This window comes from Oryzias latipes, chromosome 15, assembly GCF_053564925.1.
Source record: "Oryzias latipes strain Hd-rR chromosome 15, Olatipes_Hd-rR_3.1".
Lineage (NCBI taxonomy): Eukaryota > Metazoa > Chordata > Actinopteri > Beloniformes > Adrianichthyidae > Oryzias > Oryzias latipes.
The window spans coordinates 24,377,398-24,392,694 of NC_136251.1; the positions used below are offsets into that span (position 1 = coordinate 24,377,398).

The 15,297-nt window shown below is 41.1% G+C and overlaps 1 protein-coding gene across 3 annotated transcripts in view; it reads right to left on the reverse strand.

Moving 5' to 3' along the window:
• Window positions 1–279: 279 nt before the first annotated feature.
• tet1 (tet methylcytosine dioxygenase 1) overlaps window positions 280–15,297 on the reverse strand; it is a 31,840-nt gene continuing 16,822 nt past the window's right edge. For all 3 annotated transcript variants that reach the window (XM_023963148.2, XM_011493198.4, XM_011493199.4), the window contains 10 exons: window positions 9,823–12,019; window positions 8,761–8,851; window positions 6,826–6,919; window positions 6,367–6,575; window positions 6,144–6,294; window positions 5,836–5,925; window positions 4,898–5,035; window positions 3,527–3,703; window positions 3,292–3,436; window positions 280–3,184 (listed from right to left, as the gene is read on the reverse strand). In XM_023963148.2, coding sequence (XP_023818916.1) covers window positions 2,196–3,184; window positions 3,292–3,436; window positions 3,527–3,703; window positions 4,898–5,035; window positions 5,836–5,925; window positions 6,144–6,294; window positions 6,367–6,575; window positions 6,826–6,919; window positions 8,761–8,851; window positions 9,823–12,019 — 4,281 coding nt within the window. In that variant the 3' untranslated portion in view covers window positions 280–2,195. The remainder of the gene's footprint in view (window positions 3,185–3,291; window positions 3,437–3,526; window positions 3,704–4,897; window positions 5,036–5,835; window positions 5,926–6,143; window positions 6,295–6,366; window positions 6,576–6,825; window positions 6,920–8,760; window positions 8,852–9,822; window positions 12,020–15,297) is intronic.

Consider the following 15,297-nt stretch of genomic DNA (forward strand, 5'->3'; position numbering starts at 1 on the left):
TCAAAGGCATGGACAATAAGAATGGACACTTTGTATTCTGTTAGACTCTGATTAGGGGGATTATTGTATTTTTGTGAGGGGGATGTATCTTTATGTATTGTGTATTTTGTCTTTCAGTGTCATATAAGCCCGTGTGGGCTGGGCACATTAGTGCTTGACACTTAAATAAATCAAATCAATCAATCAATCAAGCAACATCAGTCCCTTTCGACATGACTTCTGCAGCTACAGTTAATGTGGAAAATTAAAACTTGAGACACAAGAAATGATGATCAGGTCCAAAATATAAATATGACTTTATTTAACAATCCCGAAAGAGATCAGCCATCCGTAAAAGGAATGCTAAAATGTGTCTCTTCTCAAGTCTAAACTGGAAATACTTTCAGCAACATACAGTAATTGAGTTAAAAAAAAAAAAAAAAAAAACAGAGACCACCCATCGTCTAAACACCATTAACAATACAGTAAAAACAATGTGGTTCACATACATATTTACATTTCTGAATGCTGGTGCTCGATGTTTACTCCTTCTAAAAATGTTCCATTCACAAAGTCCCCCACAACTATAGGAAAGAAACACGCACTACTTCAGTTTGACGATGTGCTGCTCATTAACATGTCTTTGCAAATCAACTGATTTGATACATTCCTTTCTTTTGAATGTAGGATTTTATTTTTATTTTTCATTACTAAAAAAGACTGGGTTATGTGTGGAAGACACTTGAACTCAGGATCAGTGCCACAAAGATGTGGTTTAAGTCTGGCACTTAACAAGCATCCTGGCCTTTACATCCCAGTCTGGTGTCAAGATCCAAAGAAATAATAAACTCAATTAAAGAGGGATTTCAAAGAAAAGCACCAAGCCACCAGAGTGATTAAATATATGAAAAAGGTCAACTTCTGTACCTTTACACATTCTCCTATTAGCACCAAATAAGTGTGTCAAAGTTGTACAGAAACTGGTCTGCCATCAGTGTTAATATGAGTGCCAGTGAAGGTTTGTGCTAACGTTTGTCCTTAAATTGAAGAGCTTCACTTATTTAGATTCCTGATTCATTTAGAGGGTCTGCAGAAACCCCCGTTCAAACCCTGTAACCCTGTATCTGTGAACAAAGTCCTCATGTGATCTGTGCACTCAAATTCATTGTCGGTCGGTTATCTTTTCAGTGAAGTCTGAGTGATTCAGCAACATAAAACAGCCATGAGGCAACACAGGGAAGAGTTCGATTGGTGTTCGTTTCCATAGTTTGGGCACAAAAGGCCGACATTTATCAGATACAGCGCGGTTTCTGTAAAAAAAAAAAAAAGGCTTCTGTAGCACCAAGTGAAATTTACAGTAAGTATCTGATTTTCTATTGTTCACCATGAAAAACTCAAATTCCAGGAGCTTAATCAGTTAAGTGCGGAAGTGTTGAGCTCTTTTTTGTTGCAGCATGTAAAGATTAAGCTATCATGATTATGATGTTTAAACAAATCCAGGAATACTGTAAAAAGAACAGATACGCCAAACGTTACTTAAAAAGAGGTTTACATAGTTCCGGTTTGCGGACTACTTTTTCAAGTTCATAAAAAATTGTAAAAAGTGCTTCTTAATATGCTGTAAAAATCTGTGAATAACAAGAAACATGATCCAGATGTTGCACAACAAACCAAGGTAGCACATATCGCCCATAAATCACCAAGTCAGGAACAGCAAAAGGAAAAGCACAATGCTACATGTCACAATTTGTAGTAAATACATGCCGAATATTTGACAACTTAATGCAATTAGAGATGACAGTGAGAATGGCACCAAAGTAAAAGCCAAATGTTTCGTGATAGGAGAACTATCGGCTGAAATAAAAAGTAAACTCTCACTGTACAGATTACCATAAAAATCTTGCAGTAAACAGGCTTATACCAGAAATTAAATAGAAATTTTTATGATTAGAATAAATAATCACATCTTTTTTTTTTTGTTCTTAAGTGTATAAAACCAGTTTAAAAACATCTTTAAACTTTTCAAAGCACCATCTGTTTACAATGAAACCAACACCGAAAGTCACAGTTAAAAGCAAACAAGCTTTAGTCCTCAGAAGGACAAAGTCAACAGGTTTTAGAAAAGCACATAAAAATGAAAGTAGCGGTTTAAAGTTAAGTGAGGTAAGGCAGAAGCACACGGTGTGGGAGCTCTGTGAGGATTTCAAACTTGCTGATTAGGTCCAGCGGTTGTAAGGGCCCGTCACTTGAGTGAGAGCATAAGGAGACACAGTGATGACGCCATCCCTTGGAAGAGTCCAAGCCTGACGGGTCGGGACATTCATGATCCTCCTCGTCGCCTCACCTGCGTCCTCTTCTCTCCTTTCCTTGCCGTCCTTCCCGTCTTTGCCCAGGCCGGCCTCTATTCTTGATCTTTCAGCTTCTTCCTCCCGATCCCGCTCTCGTTTGGCCATTTTTGCGTCCCACATAGCCATCCCGTGGCCTGGCTCATTGAGGGACTTGTGCTGGTAAAAGACCAGGGAGATCCGGGTGGGGTGGCTGCGGTTCGGCCTGAGGATGGGAGTGGTGGCGTGGAGTTCTCGCCGTGCACATTCAATCAGGATGGAGCCGTGTGATGGTGCCACAGCGACCCCGCCTATATCACTGTCCAAGAAATTGTGCTCACTGTCTGACCACACTTCCTCTTGCTTCAAAAGCTCTGCTTCAGTTGGGGGAGTTGGTTGTGGGGGAGGTAAACCTGGAGGGAAACCATGACCTCGGACTTCCCCTACTGCCCCATGAAGTCCATTGAGTCGGCTGAAGAGACCCTCAGAGGTAGGTCTGGGGGAGAAGGAGGAAGGAGGGGGACCACTGGGGGGGAGTCTGTCGAGAGGAGAGCAGTGCACCTTGTTGGGCTCAGTTTTAAAAAGATAGTCGTTCTGGGTGGGAATCATATGCTCTACTGGTGTACCCAGCTCACCAGGTGCAGGACAATGACCGTCGATTGGGTCACCCGCTATTCTACAGTTGAGAACTGAACCATTCTGCCCAAACTGGAGGTCAGGCAGGCCGTGGTGGTTGGATGAGATGACTCCCCTTTGTGGAGGAACCCCTGAGGTGGAGCAGCTGCTGGTGCCTTGGCTGTAAGCGCTGGTTTGACTTCTCTCTGGGGTTGACTTTTCAGCAGTAGAAGGTCTGGGTGGTGGTCTGTAAGCACTGTAGTAGTCTTGTTTTTGCAAAAGATGGCATGGTTACAAAAACAAAACAAAAAAACATTATTAACATAAACCCATTAAAACAAGAAGGAAAGACAAAAAGAGATTCAGTCAGTACCTTTGCTGGCGATCTCAGTTTTCACTTTGGCTGGACTGGGAGAGCTCAGCCCGAGCTTCTTCTCCATCTTCTCCGCTTGAGCCTTCAGACGAGCCTCTTGTCTGATCTTCCGAGCTGATTTCACAGGCTCAGCCAGCAGACGCACCTGAAGCACCACAACATTTTGAACATTGAAGGTGTTAAAAGGCCTTCTTCATCTAAAGAACAACAAAAAGTAGCTGTTCTCTGCGCTCACCTCGCGAGGAAAAGCAGACAGAATCTGCAGAGCACCACTTTGGATTTTGGCCCACTGGCCCTCAACCATTCCAAACTCATCCGTATCAGAGACCTTATAAAGCGGCAGCACATGGAGCTGCTCATCCTCTGGAATATTCCGCACAGCGCGATTATCTTCCTTTGTTAGAGTGCAAACCTGGAAAAGAACACGACACCACAAAAGGTATGATGTTTTTAACCTCTCCTCCAGAAGCTTGAAAACTGCATCGAAATGTGAATTACTGCTCTACAGCTCAAGCTGAAAGGGGCTTCAGCTGGTGCACAGCAACAACAAGCCTCCTAGAAATAAGTCAAAAATTTTTCAAACTAAAAAACATCTTTAAATAAGCAAAAAATCTCTCAATGGTCTTAACAAAATTTTTTTCTTAAACTGAGATTGTTGTGCTGTTGAAAAATTTAAATTATTTCTCTTGCAAGACAGAAAATAAGACATTTTTGTTTTTTTCTTTCTTAAGATTCAGCTTTTGCAGTGTGTTACTGCCAGGACTTTGACAAACACAAAACAAAGAGACTACAGTGACTAAACCCTGGCTTTCTCATTCCTCCTGTCTCATTCCTTAAATCCTTTGATCATTTCCACAGATGTACACTAGTTAAAGCTAAAATGAGAGGTTAGACTGTGGAAGAGAAAGGGAAATTCCTGCTGATTTAGCCCAAAACTGTTTGAAACTGCTTCCCTTCAAACTTCAGGTAGTTTCAGAAAAATAAATACGCACAAAATGTATGAAAAGGTTTTTACCAAAAAGCACCACAAAAGGAAATATTTTATAAAAATATGTAACTGTCCTAAAAACTGAAAAAAATCTTGTTTCAATTTTGGTAATCAAATCAAATTAAACTTTATTTATACAATAGTGCTTTTCGTGTTTTGAGCAGCTCAAATCATGAGGAAAAACTGTTCGTCTCGCTTTGCGAAAGGAAATGACAAAGAAAAAAATTGATAGTCTGCACAACATTTTTTGCTTTTAAACTTCAGAAAAAAAAACAGTTCCACCGTTTGCATGGTGCTTATGATTTGCAAAATGAAGATTATTTTATTATTATTATTTTAAAAACATTTTCTTTCTGTGCATTTCAGAAAACTGATATCTAAAAGTTAACCATTTTATGAAGCAAATAAAGTGACACAATTGTACAAGAAAAACCTCTGCTCTGTTTAGCAAATGTTTGGCGGCAGCATTTACTTTATCTTGGACATAAACAAAAGAAGAAAACGGAAAAAATTCCATCACATGTAGTCAGGTTCCAATAATCCAAATGGAAACTACTGCACTCCTTTGGCAATAAGTCATTTTTCCTCTGAAATCTCAGAGACTGGTGGCTTGCTTACCACAGTGCTGCCATTGTTCATGTTGCTAGTGTCCTTGTGAGCATGAGCACAAAAATCCACACACGCTGTGACTCCAGAAAAAGGACGACCCTCCTCTCTGCCCAGCCGGCAGTCACTCCCTGCCACCTCATGCTCTACCTGAGAGAAGAAAAGCAACAAAAAGGGGGTTTTGTTTTGCTTTTAATAAGGTAAAAAAAATGGTTTTACGATACAGATATTTTTTGTAGGAACCATTGAAATGGGATCAAGATTTGCCCTTAACCTATAAGAGTCAAACTGGAACCTAAAAATAATAAATAAATAAAATCGCAAGTAAACTTCAGCTTCTGACTTTAAAGGTGCGGCGGATAAATACAAAGAGAAAAACGGTCACTAAAACAGGTATTTTCTAAATATAATCATAAACGTGAATCCACCGTTTGGGCAACTTTATTAGCAACATCCTCGTAACAGATAGCCAGAAACTGAATTTTATGCTTTATTATTATGGTCTGTGTGAATGACTGTCGCAATAAATCCATATTTGAAGTAAAGACTCCTGTTTTTTATTTTATTTTGAAATTGAAGGCTCTGTTATTGTTTTCTCAGTGGCTCTTCTCTGTGAAAAGAAACTTTACGAACACGTTTCTTTTATAGCCAATTTAGCAGTTGACTAAATTGGCGCTTTATGTATTTTCAACGCAAAACCGAGCAATTTGACATGCGTCTGAGGATCCAGTAGTTTTTCAAAATAAAACTTCCTTCGGAGTCAAATTATAGATAAAATAAAAAAATGTAGGTCATGGTTTTTTTATCTGTGACCTGGTACCAATGATCCCACAGACCGGTATTGGTCCACGGTCCAGGGGATTTGGGACCACTGTTGTAAGGAACAAGAGTTCAGAAAACAAAATCTGAAAAAGAGAAATCTTCTTTTTTGCAAAGATGTGATGTCATACCTGGTTCTGGAAAGCCTGTGGCGCCAGTTTTTTGTAGAGTGGTGCAAGGTCTGAGGCGAGATTCTGCAGATTGTTCTCTATCTTTTCTTCCTAAAAAGATCATTTCGGGACTTGAGTGCAAAAACTGCATGGTAATTTTCAGCATACACCACTAGAGGGCCAACATTAAAAGGTTTTTCTTATTTTCGTTTCAGTCAGTTAGCGTGAAGAGCAATCTGATGATTACCTAAACAGGATTTAATATCTTCAGTATAAGAAGTGAAGTCATTAAATAAAGACAGTAAATCCACACCCAAACGATCCCCCACCTGCTCTGGAAAGTCTCCATGAAGGCGAAACTTGCGGGGCACTTTGCTGCGAGCAAATTTACAGCCATTGAAATACATACTCCAGGAGCAGCCGAAGGAAAAGGAGGCTCCGCAAGTGTCCGGGTCCAACCCTTGACAGGCACACGTGCGACTGCAGATGAAAAACAATATTGTCTATCTGGGTTGAAGTAGAAAATTGGAAGACATAGCGACAAGTACTCACTCTTCATTGAGGGCACAGCGACGGCTGGTCGGGGAGCCGTATTTAAAGAGGGTGTCTGTAAGCTCCCGGTAAAGGTGGTCCGCCACTGGCCGAGGGATTCCCTCCCAGGCCAAAATGAGGATGACCAACACAGCGCTGTCACAGGAGTGGCCCGGCCTCTGGCGGACCAAACACAGCAGCTTCTCCTCTTCACTGCCACGCCTGATCACCTGCCAGATGGTTTTGTGTACATTTACATAGAAAACAAGTAGGTCATCACAGACAAATGACAGACGGACAACAGCACTGAAACCACACACAGCAAACACAAGCATTTCTGTGAAAACAATACCACAAAGTGCAGATGGATTTCACATGCTCTTGATTTAAACTGTCTGCATAGCTTCAAACGGGGACTGGAGAAAAGGTGGGCTTGGATTGCAAGAAAGTAAAAAAGTTAAAGAGAGTTTAACGACATACCCATTTAGCTATCGGACAACCCTGGGAGCTCCTGCCTTCTTTCCCCGTGTAAACAACCACTTCAACCCTTATTGCATTTCCTTTGGCACCATACCTGCACAACAAAGTCATTGACAGGATTACATCACTGATGGGGATACATCAAACAAACCACAGATTCTCTTTGACTAGTTAAGCTAAACAAGCACAAAAACAGCGTCAGATGATCTTTATTTGTTCCACAATGCTCAGTATAGCTCAACTTTGTAGTTTAAATAAGAAAAACTGAATACATTCCCAACTGGACTACATTTACCTTGTATCTCAGCGCTTTACTCAGCTGAATGGGGTCATTGCTTTTCTTTTTCCAAATGGGATGCATCACTTTTGGGCAGTTTTTTTAAAGCTTTAGGTCTCCATTTAGGAATAGGTCAAAGCCTGCGAGCTTAGACAGTTTTTGGGTCCAACCTTATCAATACAGAAGCTATTCGTCTCTCTGATCTTTTGTGATCTAAGATAGTTTTTGACTGATTTCAATCAGACTAAAATGTTCAATTTTAGCTCAACTAAGTCATTTTGTTTCCTATTTGAGGAATTACATGTATTCACATGTGTAGGCACAGACATCAAATGGCTTTATTAATGTTAATGTCCACATTTCAGATCAGCTTTTTTGAACCACTCCTTTTTCATCATTTTAGTTAGGAAAACTCACGTTATCAATAACTGACTGTTATCTGCCCATCTATATTTGGTCCTAAAGTTCCTCATATCCATAAGTTTGTTCATCTGTTTAATTGAAAAGAATGTGTCTACCTCTTAACACTGCATTCAACACCATAGAGAATACGTCTGGAAGCACAGCAAAAATCTGATTCTCTCTTTTGACTTACCTACCAAATATAAACTCAGCTGAAAAATTCATTTCTGTTTGAGGATCTCAAAAAGACAATATTTTTTCTGTTTTTCAGTGTATGTCTATAGAACATTTTAAAATAGAAAAGAATTAAGGTTTTAGTAAGAATTTGCTAAATTCACATATTTATTTTTATTGAGAGGTGGGCGCGGCCAGAATTCAGAATAATCCTCAATTTCAGGATCAAACTGATCCATGATTCAATCCAAAATTTTGAAACACCCAAAAGAGGAATTTAATCCAGATTTAAGACAGGATTGGATCACCACATCTTAATATAAATTCTTATGATCATATTCAGTGAAAAGTCAATTTCAGATCAGGATCCTGGAAGTTTAATCCTACAGGATTATGATTGAAATACTGGGCCCTAGTCTTAGATCATTGGTTCAGTTGTTTAGATATTAGGCATTAGGCTAGCAAGCTTTAAAGCAAAACCTGTCCTTTTTAAATGACTCTTAGTTAATTGCAACTAAAATAAAATGTAAATAGGATGCAATATGTGGCCATTTTCTTGGCTGAATTGAGAGATTTTGCTGCAGATATTAGTTAAGAGGTCAATGTAAATGTAGTCACAGTAATGCATTTTGTCTAAAGAACTGCTTGCAGGAGTGGATACTTAACCATGGTTATGGGTATTGTTTTTTGCTAAATTTCCAGCTGTCAATTTGTCATACAAATATTAACACACGTTTCAAAATATATAAAAATATTTTATCATTCCAACGTTTAGATAGTGGTATTAAAACCTGCTGTCAGACGGACGATGGTAGAAATTAATTTAAGAAATGCTTGGTTCAATGCCCTCAGAGGCCATGGTTTCTTGTTACAGCCTGCAGCCTGTGTGTCTTGTATGTACATGTGATAAATGAGACAATAGGTGTGTCCTCAGTGACTTCACCAAGGCCTCCTTTTAACTAGAGTGGCTATAACCCCACCCTAATCCCCCCAGTGTGTGGTTACAGATGTCTGTGAAGATCTTAGCATGTTTTGCTGTCAAAGCACCCACACATCCAGGCGATACACAGCACCATTCTAACCTGTTCTCCATCATTTCTCTCACTGCAGCAACACTGGGTCCTGCCCCAAGATGAGTGTAATAAGGGCCCTCCTCCTTTTCAATGATTTGGTCTGTGGAAAGCAAACAATCCGCAAACAATCAGATGGAAAACGAAGCAACTTTGATGTTTGTTGGGGTTGTTCTACTAAATTAGTGGTTAGATGTAGCGGCTGGTTTGGGGTTACACAAGATACTGTATATGCAGTTAATGCAGGTGATGGAGGCCCACATTTTAAATTCCATTACGCGCCTTTACATACTAAAGACCCACTCCAATCATCTTTTGATCTATTCTAAAATTATTCCCGTCGTCTTTTAATTATGCTGTTTTAAGGCAAAATTAAAAACTGGTGTTGTTTTCTTGGACATAGTTTCTGGAGAGCGGCAGTAGTTCATAGTAATTCGCCACTTAGTAGTGAATTACTGGCGTGTAGTAAGACCACCCTCCCTTCGCCTTTCTTGTTACTGAGACCTCTCTGTTTACAAGGTCTCCTGCTAGCTTATGGGCCCTCACACCCCCAACCTAACATCCGCGGCGCTAACAGGCGCAGTGCAGTTTTACGCCAGATGCCAGCTCAGATGAGGAAAACAAATATATACATAGATTTATTTGTCTGCAAGTGGATGCATCAGAATGGAGCGGACCCGGGAGCTTGCAGCATTTTTTCTACATCACAAATACAATCTTTTTCCAACGGCATCTGCTTCTGATTCACAATGATTTGAATAAAATAAATACCCAGTTTTGAGTTGAATTTTCTCCATACGTGTCCTCCATCTTCGGAAAAATGCCACAAGAACACGTTAAATACACCAATACACAAACGATGATCATTGGAGTGGGTCTTTAAAGAGTTCCCTTAAAACATGACAAATGTTGGAGCCCTCTTTTGGTTGTGTCTCTGCATGTAAATCCTTGCAGAGTTCGAGAGGGAGACTAAAGAAAATCAGTCTGATGCCAAAACAGTTTAGTTTCTTCATATGCAATCTTACCCAATAATGACTTGTTTTATTCAAAAAACTTCAGGCAAAGGCTACTCACCCACACACTGACAGGATGGAAGATCAGCGAGTTTTTTGGAAGGAGTGTTGATCAGGTTCTTGGTAGGGGTATCCAGATAACTCATTGGAGACTCTAGAAAGTTGTTGATGTTGTTCTTGGTTGGAGTGGACTCTGCAGAGTGGTCCTGAACCCCATCAGTTGCCGTGGACAGGACAGCTACAGGTCCTGACCTCTCCAGCTTGTAATAGCTTTGTTGGCTTGGAGGAGGAGACTGAGGAGTCCGTGAGAATCCATTAGCCCAGCTATGGTGTCCCGTTGAGTGGCTTGGAAAAGCCGTTTTTTCTATGCTGGTGTTTTGCAGCCCACCACAGGGCTTTCCTACCTGAGATGAGACATCGTCTGGTCCTGCAGCATAACCATTGCATGTGTTGTGTTTGTGAAGTGGACCATTAGAGAAGGACCATGGATGGTTTTCTTGACCACTGTCGTGATTGCTCTTTGTTAGAGTGCTTAAGTTCAGAGTTTGCTGCCCAAAGAGACTTGCACCATGAACATTACTCCTTTCCTCCTGAGCTGCCGCTAAGTATTTCTTCAGATCAATTTGAGCCTGAGGCAGAAACAAGTTATTCTTGAGGTGAGGGCCTGATTTCCCTTGCTGGAGGCTCTTGTGACCTTTCCCCCTGTGGGGTATCTCTCCATTTGGCATGCGCTTTGAGAGGGGAGTCCTTCGGTTGTGTGGTTCCTGTAATCCATCACTTTTCCTCTTTCTGGGCTTGGAGGGCGTGGATTTTTGTTTTCTTGCGAGAGGGTTTTTCTGACTGAGAGACTGGAGCTGGAGCTTATGGTTGTTGTTGTATTTAATAGCAGACACTGGCGTTCCCTTTGGAGGGTTATTCTCTGATTGTTGATTGTGGCGTGACTGGATGATGAAAGCGAGATCAGCTAGTTGAGCCGCCACTTCCTCCTCATCACTGTTCCTCACAACTTTGCTTTGACTCCTGGCACCGTCCACCTGACTTAACTGATCGTGAGCCGAACTGAACTTCATCTGACTGGAGTCTAACCTGATGGAATGGGAAGCGTTCCCTCTTTCTCCCAATCTGAAAGCTGTTCTATCTCTGGAGATTTTCTCTAAACGGTCCGGCACCAGAACCTTTGTGTCGGGGTTCAACCCCCGGGAGCACTGGATAACATTTCCTTGCCTGGCCACAGGAGGGCGTATGACCGACATCTGGTGAAGGGGTGAGCTGATAACCGAGACTTTGTTGTAGCAAATAGCTGACATTGGTTTAGCTTCCTGCAGGGCGGTATTTGTTTTGGAATTTGAACACGTGGAAGCAGTAGACATGTGATGTTCATGATTATTTTCTGGTTTGATGGCACCTTGGGCGCTTTGAGGAATAGCTGCCAGCTGAGTTAAGGCCTCTATAGCAACGGCTTGATCAAAACTAAGATTTCTTCTTTCTGCCAAATACTGTACGCTTGGTAACAGCACACTTGGAGAGGGTTCACATTTTATGGTATGGGGAGTCCTCTTCGTGTTTAAAGGAGTGCTTTTCGGACACCAGTCATCGTTTAAGTAGTTTTCCTCTTTTTTGACAAAGTGCAAATCTGGGGGTTCTGTTTTGATGGAACGAAGAATGGAAGATCGTCTGCTGAAAAGCTTTTCCTCCAGACCTCTCCTCTCTGTAACTGACAAACAGACTACAGCCGCCAGAGTAGATAAAGGGTCTTCGCAAACGTGGTCGTCATCTCTCAGCACTGGGGCGCTCTGCTCGGTGATCCACGCCCATGGCTCCTCCTGTTTGATCCTCTTTAGTGGAGCTAACATGTCATCTGCAGGAGTCTTGGGTCCATTTTCAGAAGTTCTTTTAGTTATTGTAGATCTTTCAGGCTCTAAAGTCCTTTTACAGGTAGATTTCAGGTCAGGCCCTCTGGTTAGATTAGCACCATTGGCTCTTAAAGGGTTCTCTACAGAACCATTCGGAACATTTGAGAAAGAGCTTAAACATCGATGAAGTGCAAAGCTGGTCCGCTCCAGGCCGGCCTCACTTTTAATAAGTGCTGCTCGTCCACCTAGGTCCAAGGCAAGGTTGTGGACGAGGGACTGAGAGACGAGGGTGGTTTGCGTATGAGGTATGTGACCTTCCTCCCCCTCATCCTCCTCTGCTGCCATGTGGGTGTCCTCCATCTGTGCCTTGCTTTTGCCATTTACCGACCCACTTTCTGGAATCACCTGAGATGCAGAAGCAGAGGGAAACGAGAAGGGAGAGGTGACTCAACCAGATCCGGTAGTAAACAGTGAATCAATTGACTAAACATTCAAGCCACACGGCACAACAGAAGGCCTGCCAGCGTGCATCAGCATGTATCACAGCCTCTATGGAGACAACGGAAAACATTGTGGGATCCAAATATTCAACTCTTTTGGAGAAACTCTTTCCCTAAACAGAGAGGAATAATATTATTCCACAGAAGAGTCTCTGATAAAGATTAATGTTCTCGTTTGGAGAGCTGAAAGCCAACAAAGATGTCAGAGGTATTTACAGCTAAATGTGTGTTAATGTGACTGAGCAACTCAAGCAGCTACTTCACAACGATGTGGTGCACAAATGAATAACAGCGGAGCTAGCGGCAGACTGTTTCTGTTCACTTGTCTTTCATGTGCATTTCATTCATACCCATTCGTTCATGATACTAAGGCTTCTGGAATCCCTTCTTCCAAACACGTGTAGATTCTCATTTCTCTGGGTCATGTTAGAGGATTTCTGCTCTTCAATTTAAAGACCCACCATGTTTTCAGCATATTCGTGTGGTATTTTTCTAATGACGGAGGACGTATATTAAGAAAATTAAGCTCAAAATTGCATTTCTTTATTTAAATTGTTGCGATTAAAAAAAGACAGTATTTGTGACGTGGAAAAAGAGCTTTGAGCTCTCAGAAACGGGGAGGGTGGATTTGCTCTGCACCAACAGTCCCAGCCACAACTCAGAGGTGATTTTCTACAACTATTGCCACTCTGAACAAACTATTAATAAACTACTTTTAATAAATTTTGGTTAAAACAGGACAATTGTAGTTCAAATACCACTAAGAACACTTTTACACTATCTCAAAAAGATAATCAGGTGTTACACTGGACCTAAAATGTTCATCTAGAAATTGGCTTGCAGCTCCTCTGAGCAGCTTCGTCCATTCTCCTCTTATAGATGAACCTTTGCTCTGAGGAAAAGAGATCCTCTGTTTCAAAACCTCTCATCCTAACAGCAAAAGCATTTTCGATATAAACCAGATGCCTGGGAACTAACAGACCAAACAGAAAACACTTGAGTTGATCACTTGCATGTGTTCTGATCATCCTTTTCCCCCTCTGTTTCAAACAGATATGAACTCAGAGTGCACCCTACCCATCACTGTTGTTCAACCTAAAATAGAAAAAGCACTCTGTTATATGCCAAAAGAAAGAATATTTACATAGAGGCCAAGGATCGGATCCTAAACCATGTGTGTAGTAATAATCTAATATCCAGTTTTAAAAGTCCTCTAGTGTAAACTGACATCAGTGAGTCTGGCTGAAGCATGTGGAGGAAGAATCAAGCCTTGTGACGACGCACATGTGACAGCTGTTAAGCTGAGACATGAATGACAAACAGTGAGGTTGAACATGCTACAAAAGACATGACGCAGTCCCCCAAGCCTATATGCAAGGCGTTTAAAAGTGGAAATTAAAATAAGGCAATGACAACCCACACTAGAAAACTTAAATACCTTCTGATTGTTTTGTGATTTGAAATCAGTTCCTATATTCAAACCCTAATACAGGCTCCAGTCACAGTTTGATTGGTCATTTGCTGAAGAAACAGAGAGTAAAGGAAACTTTTTTTTGAAGAAAAACAATTAAGAGAACTTACTAAAACTGAAGCTAATGGAAGTTGAATTCATAGATTTCTCTGGCATGCTGGAAAATCAAGACGATGTTGGGCCGAACTACAAATCCTGCCTTAAATCAGGAATTGTTATTAAAACTCGCAGAGTTACAGTGACCATAAACATGTTCTAGATTAAAAAACATGCCGGTACCAGACAGGATGAAAATGGTGGGAGTGATTTTAAATCTTAAACAACTTTCTCCTCCAAATGTCTCCTCACTGGAAACTTGAAGCTGCAACAAAGACCCAACGTCTGCTGAGTCTGCTGACTACAGGGTGAGGCACTGGCAAAACCCCAGGACTGAAAAAACTCTTGTTACTTGCTGCCTTTGCTATGTCCAAATGAGCAACAGCAGGGCTAAGAAAAAAGGGTGAAGATAATGAAATGCAGAAAGACAGACGGGGCAGAAAGACAGTGGGTCACAATGCACTGCGTTCAATGACAAAGCAGCGCTGGCTGCGACCCAATACTGCAGCAGACACGCATGTCTGCATACATGTAGATGCATAAACCTATGCATCTGAGATCTAACGCTGACATTATACTAAAATACTCTGTCTTTAATTATGTTGTATTAGGCTCAATAAAAGCTCAATGTCTGATGCCGAGTGCAAATGACTTGAGTCATAAGTCATATGCTCTTAAAGCCAGAAGGTTCCTGGAGAGATTGAGGCTGAAATCTGTTAAACCCGTCAGTTGCGTCTGCTTTAGTGTTTCTACACTTTCACAACTATTATGTTAGCTTTTGTGTTGAAAACACAACTATTAAATCCAATCATCTTTTGATCTATTATAAAAGCATCCCCAGTGGGCCTTTAATTTTTGGCCAAAATAAAAGAACTGTGTCATTTTTAAGGACATAGTTTCTGCAGAGCGGCAGTAGTTCTTAAGAAATTCACCTCTGAATTGTTGGCGGGACTGCAAACCTGCCACAATTTCCCATCATCCATCTGTTTATATGCTTAAAGGTCCCTCAAAACCCCAATCTATCACTGCTGGTGCAACAAAACATGGCGAGCAATATTGGAGCTATCCAGCCGTCAAAGTTTTGAGCCAGATGCCAGCTCAGACGAGGAAAACCAGGACGTGCGTGGATCTATTTGTTTACGAGCGGATGCATCAGGGTGGCGTTTGTAGGTTCTACATCACACCTACAGTCTTTCTCTAGGTATATTTCTTCGTCTGCTTCTTCTTCACAACCATTCGAATAAAAATATTTGATTTTCTTTATAGAAATAGCACAAATGTTAAAAAACACTAAAAACACAATTTTCATTGAAGTGGATATTTAAAACGAGTAATCAATTAACAGAAATGAGACATTGGTGAGCAAATGATTAAAAAAGCAGCACACTTAGAGCGCTGTCTAGCAACCCAAACATTTACGTGTTGTGACTCGAAAGAAACTTTTCCAGAGAGACAAATATCTCCAAGGAGGTTTGCACTGACTGTTTATCTGTATGTCTGCCCGCTCTTAGGTGTAAACATGCAGATAGAGTCGTCGGCAGCTGTATTGTTCGGCTGTGCTCCTCCTGTGTCATGAGGCGCATAAAAAAATCATGCAGTTGGACGTGCAGCCGCAC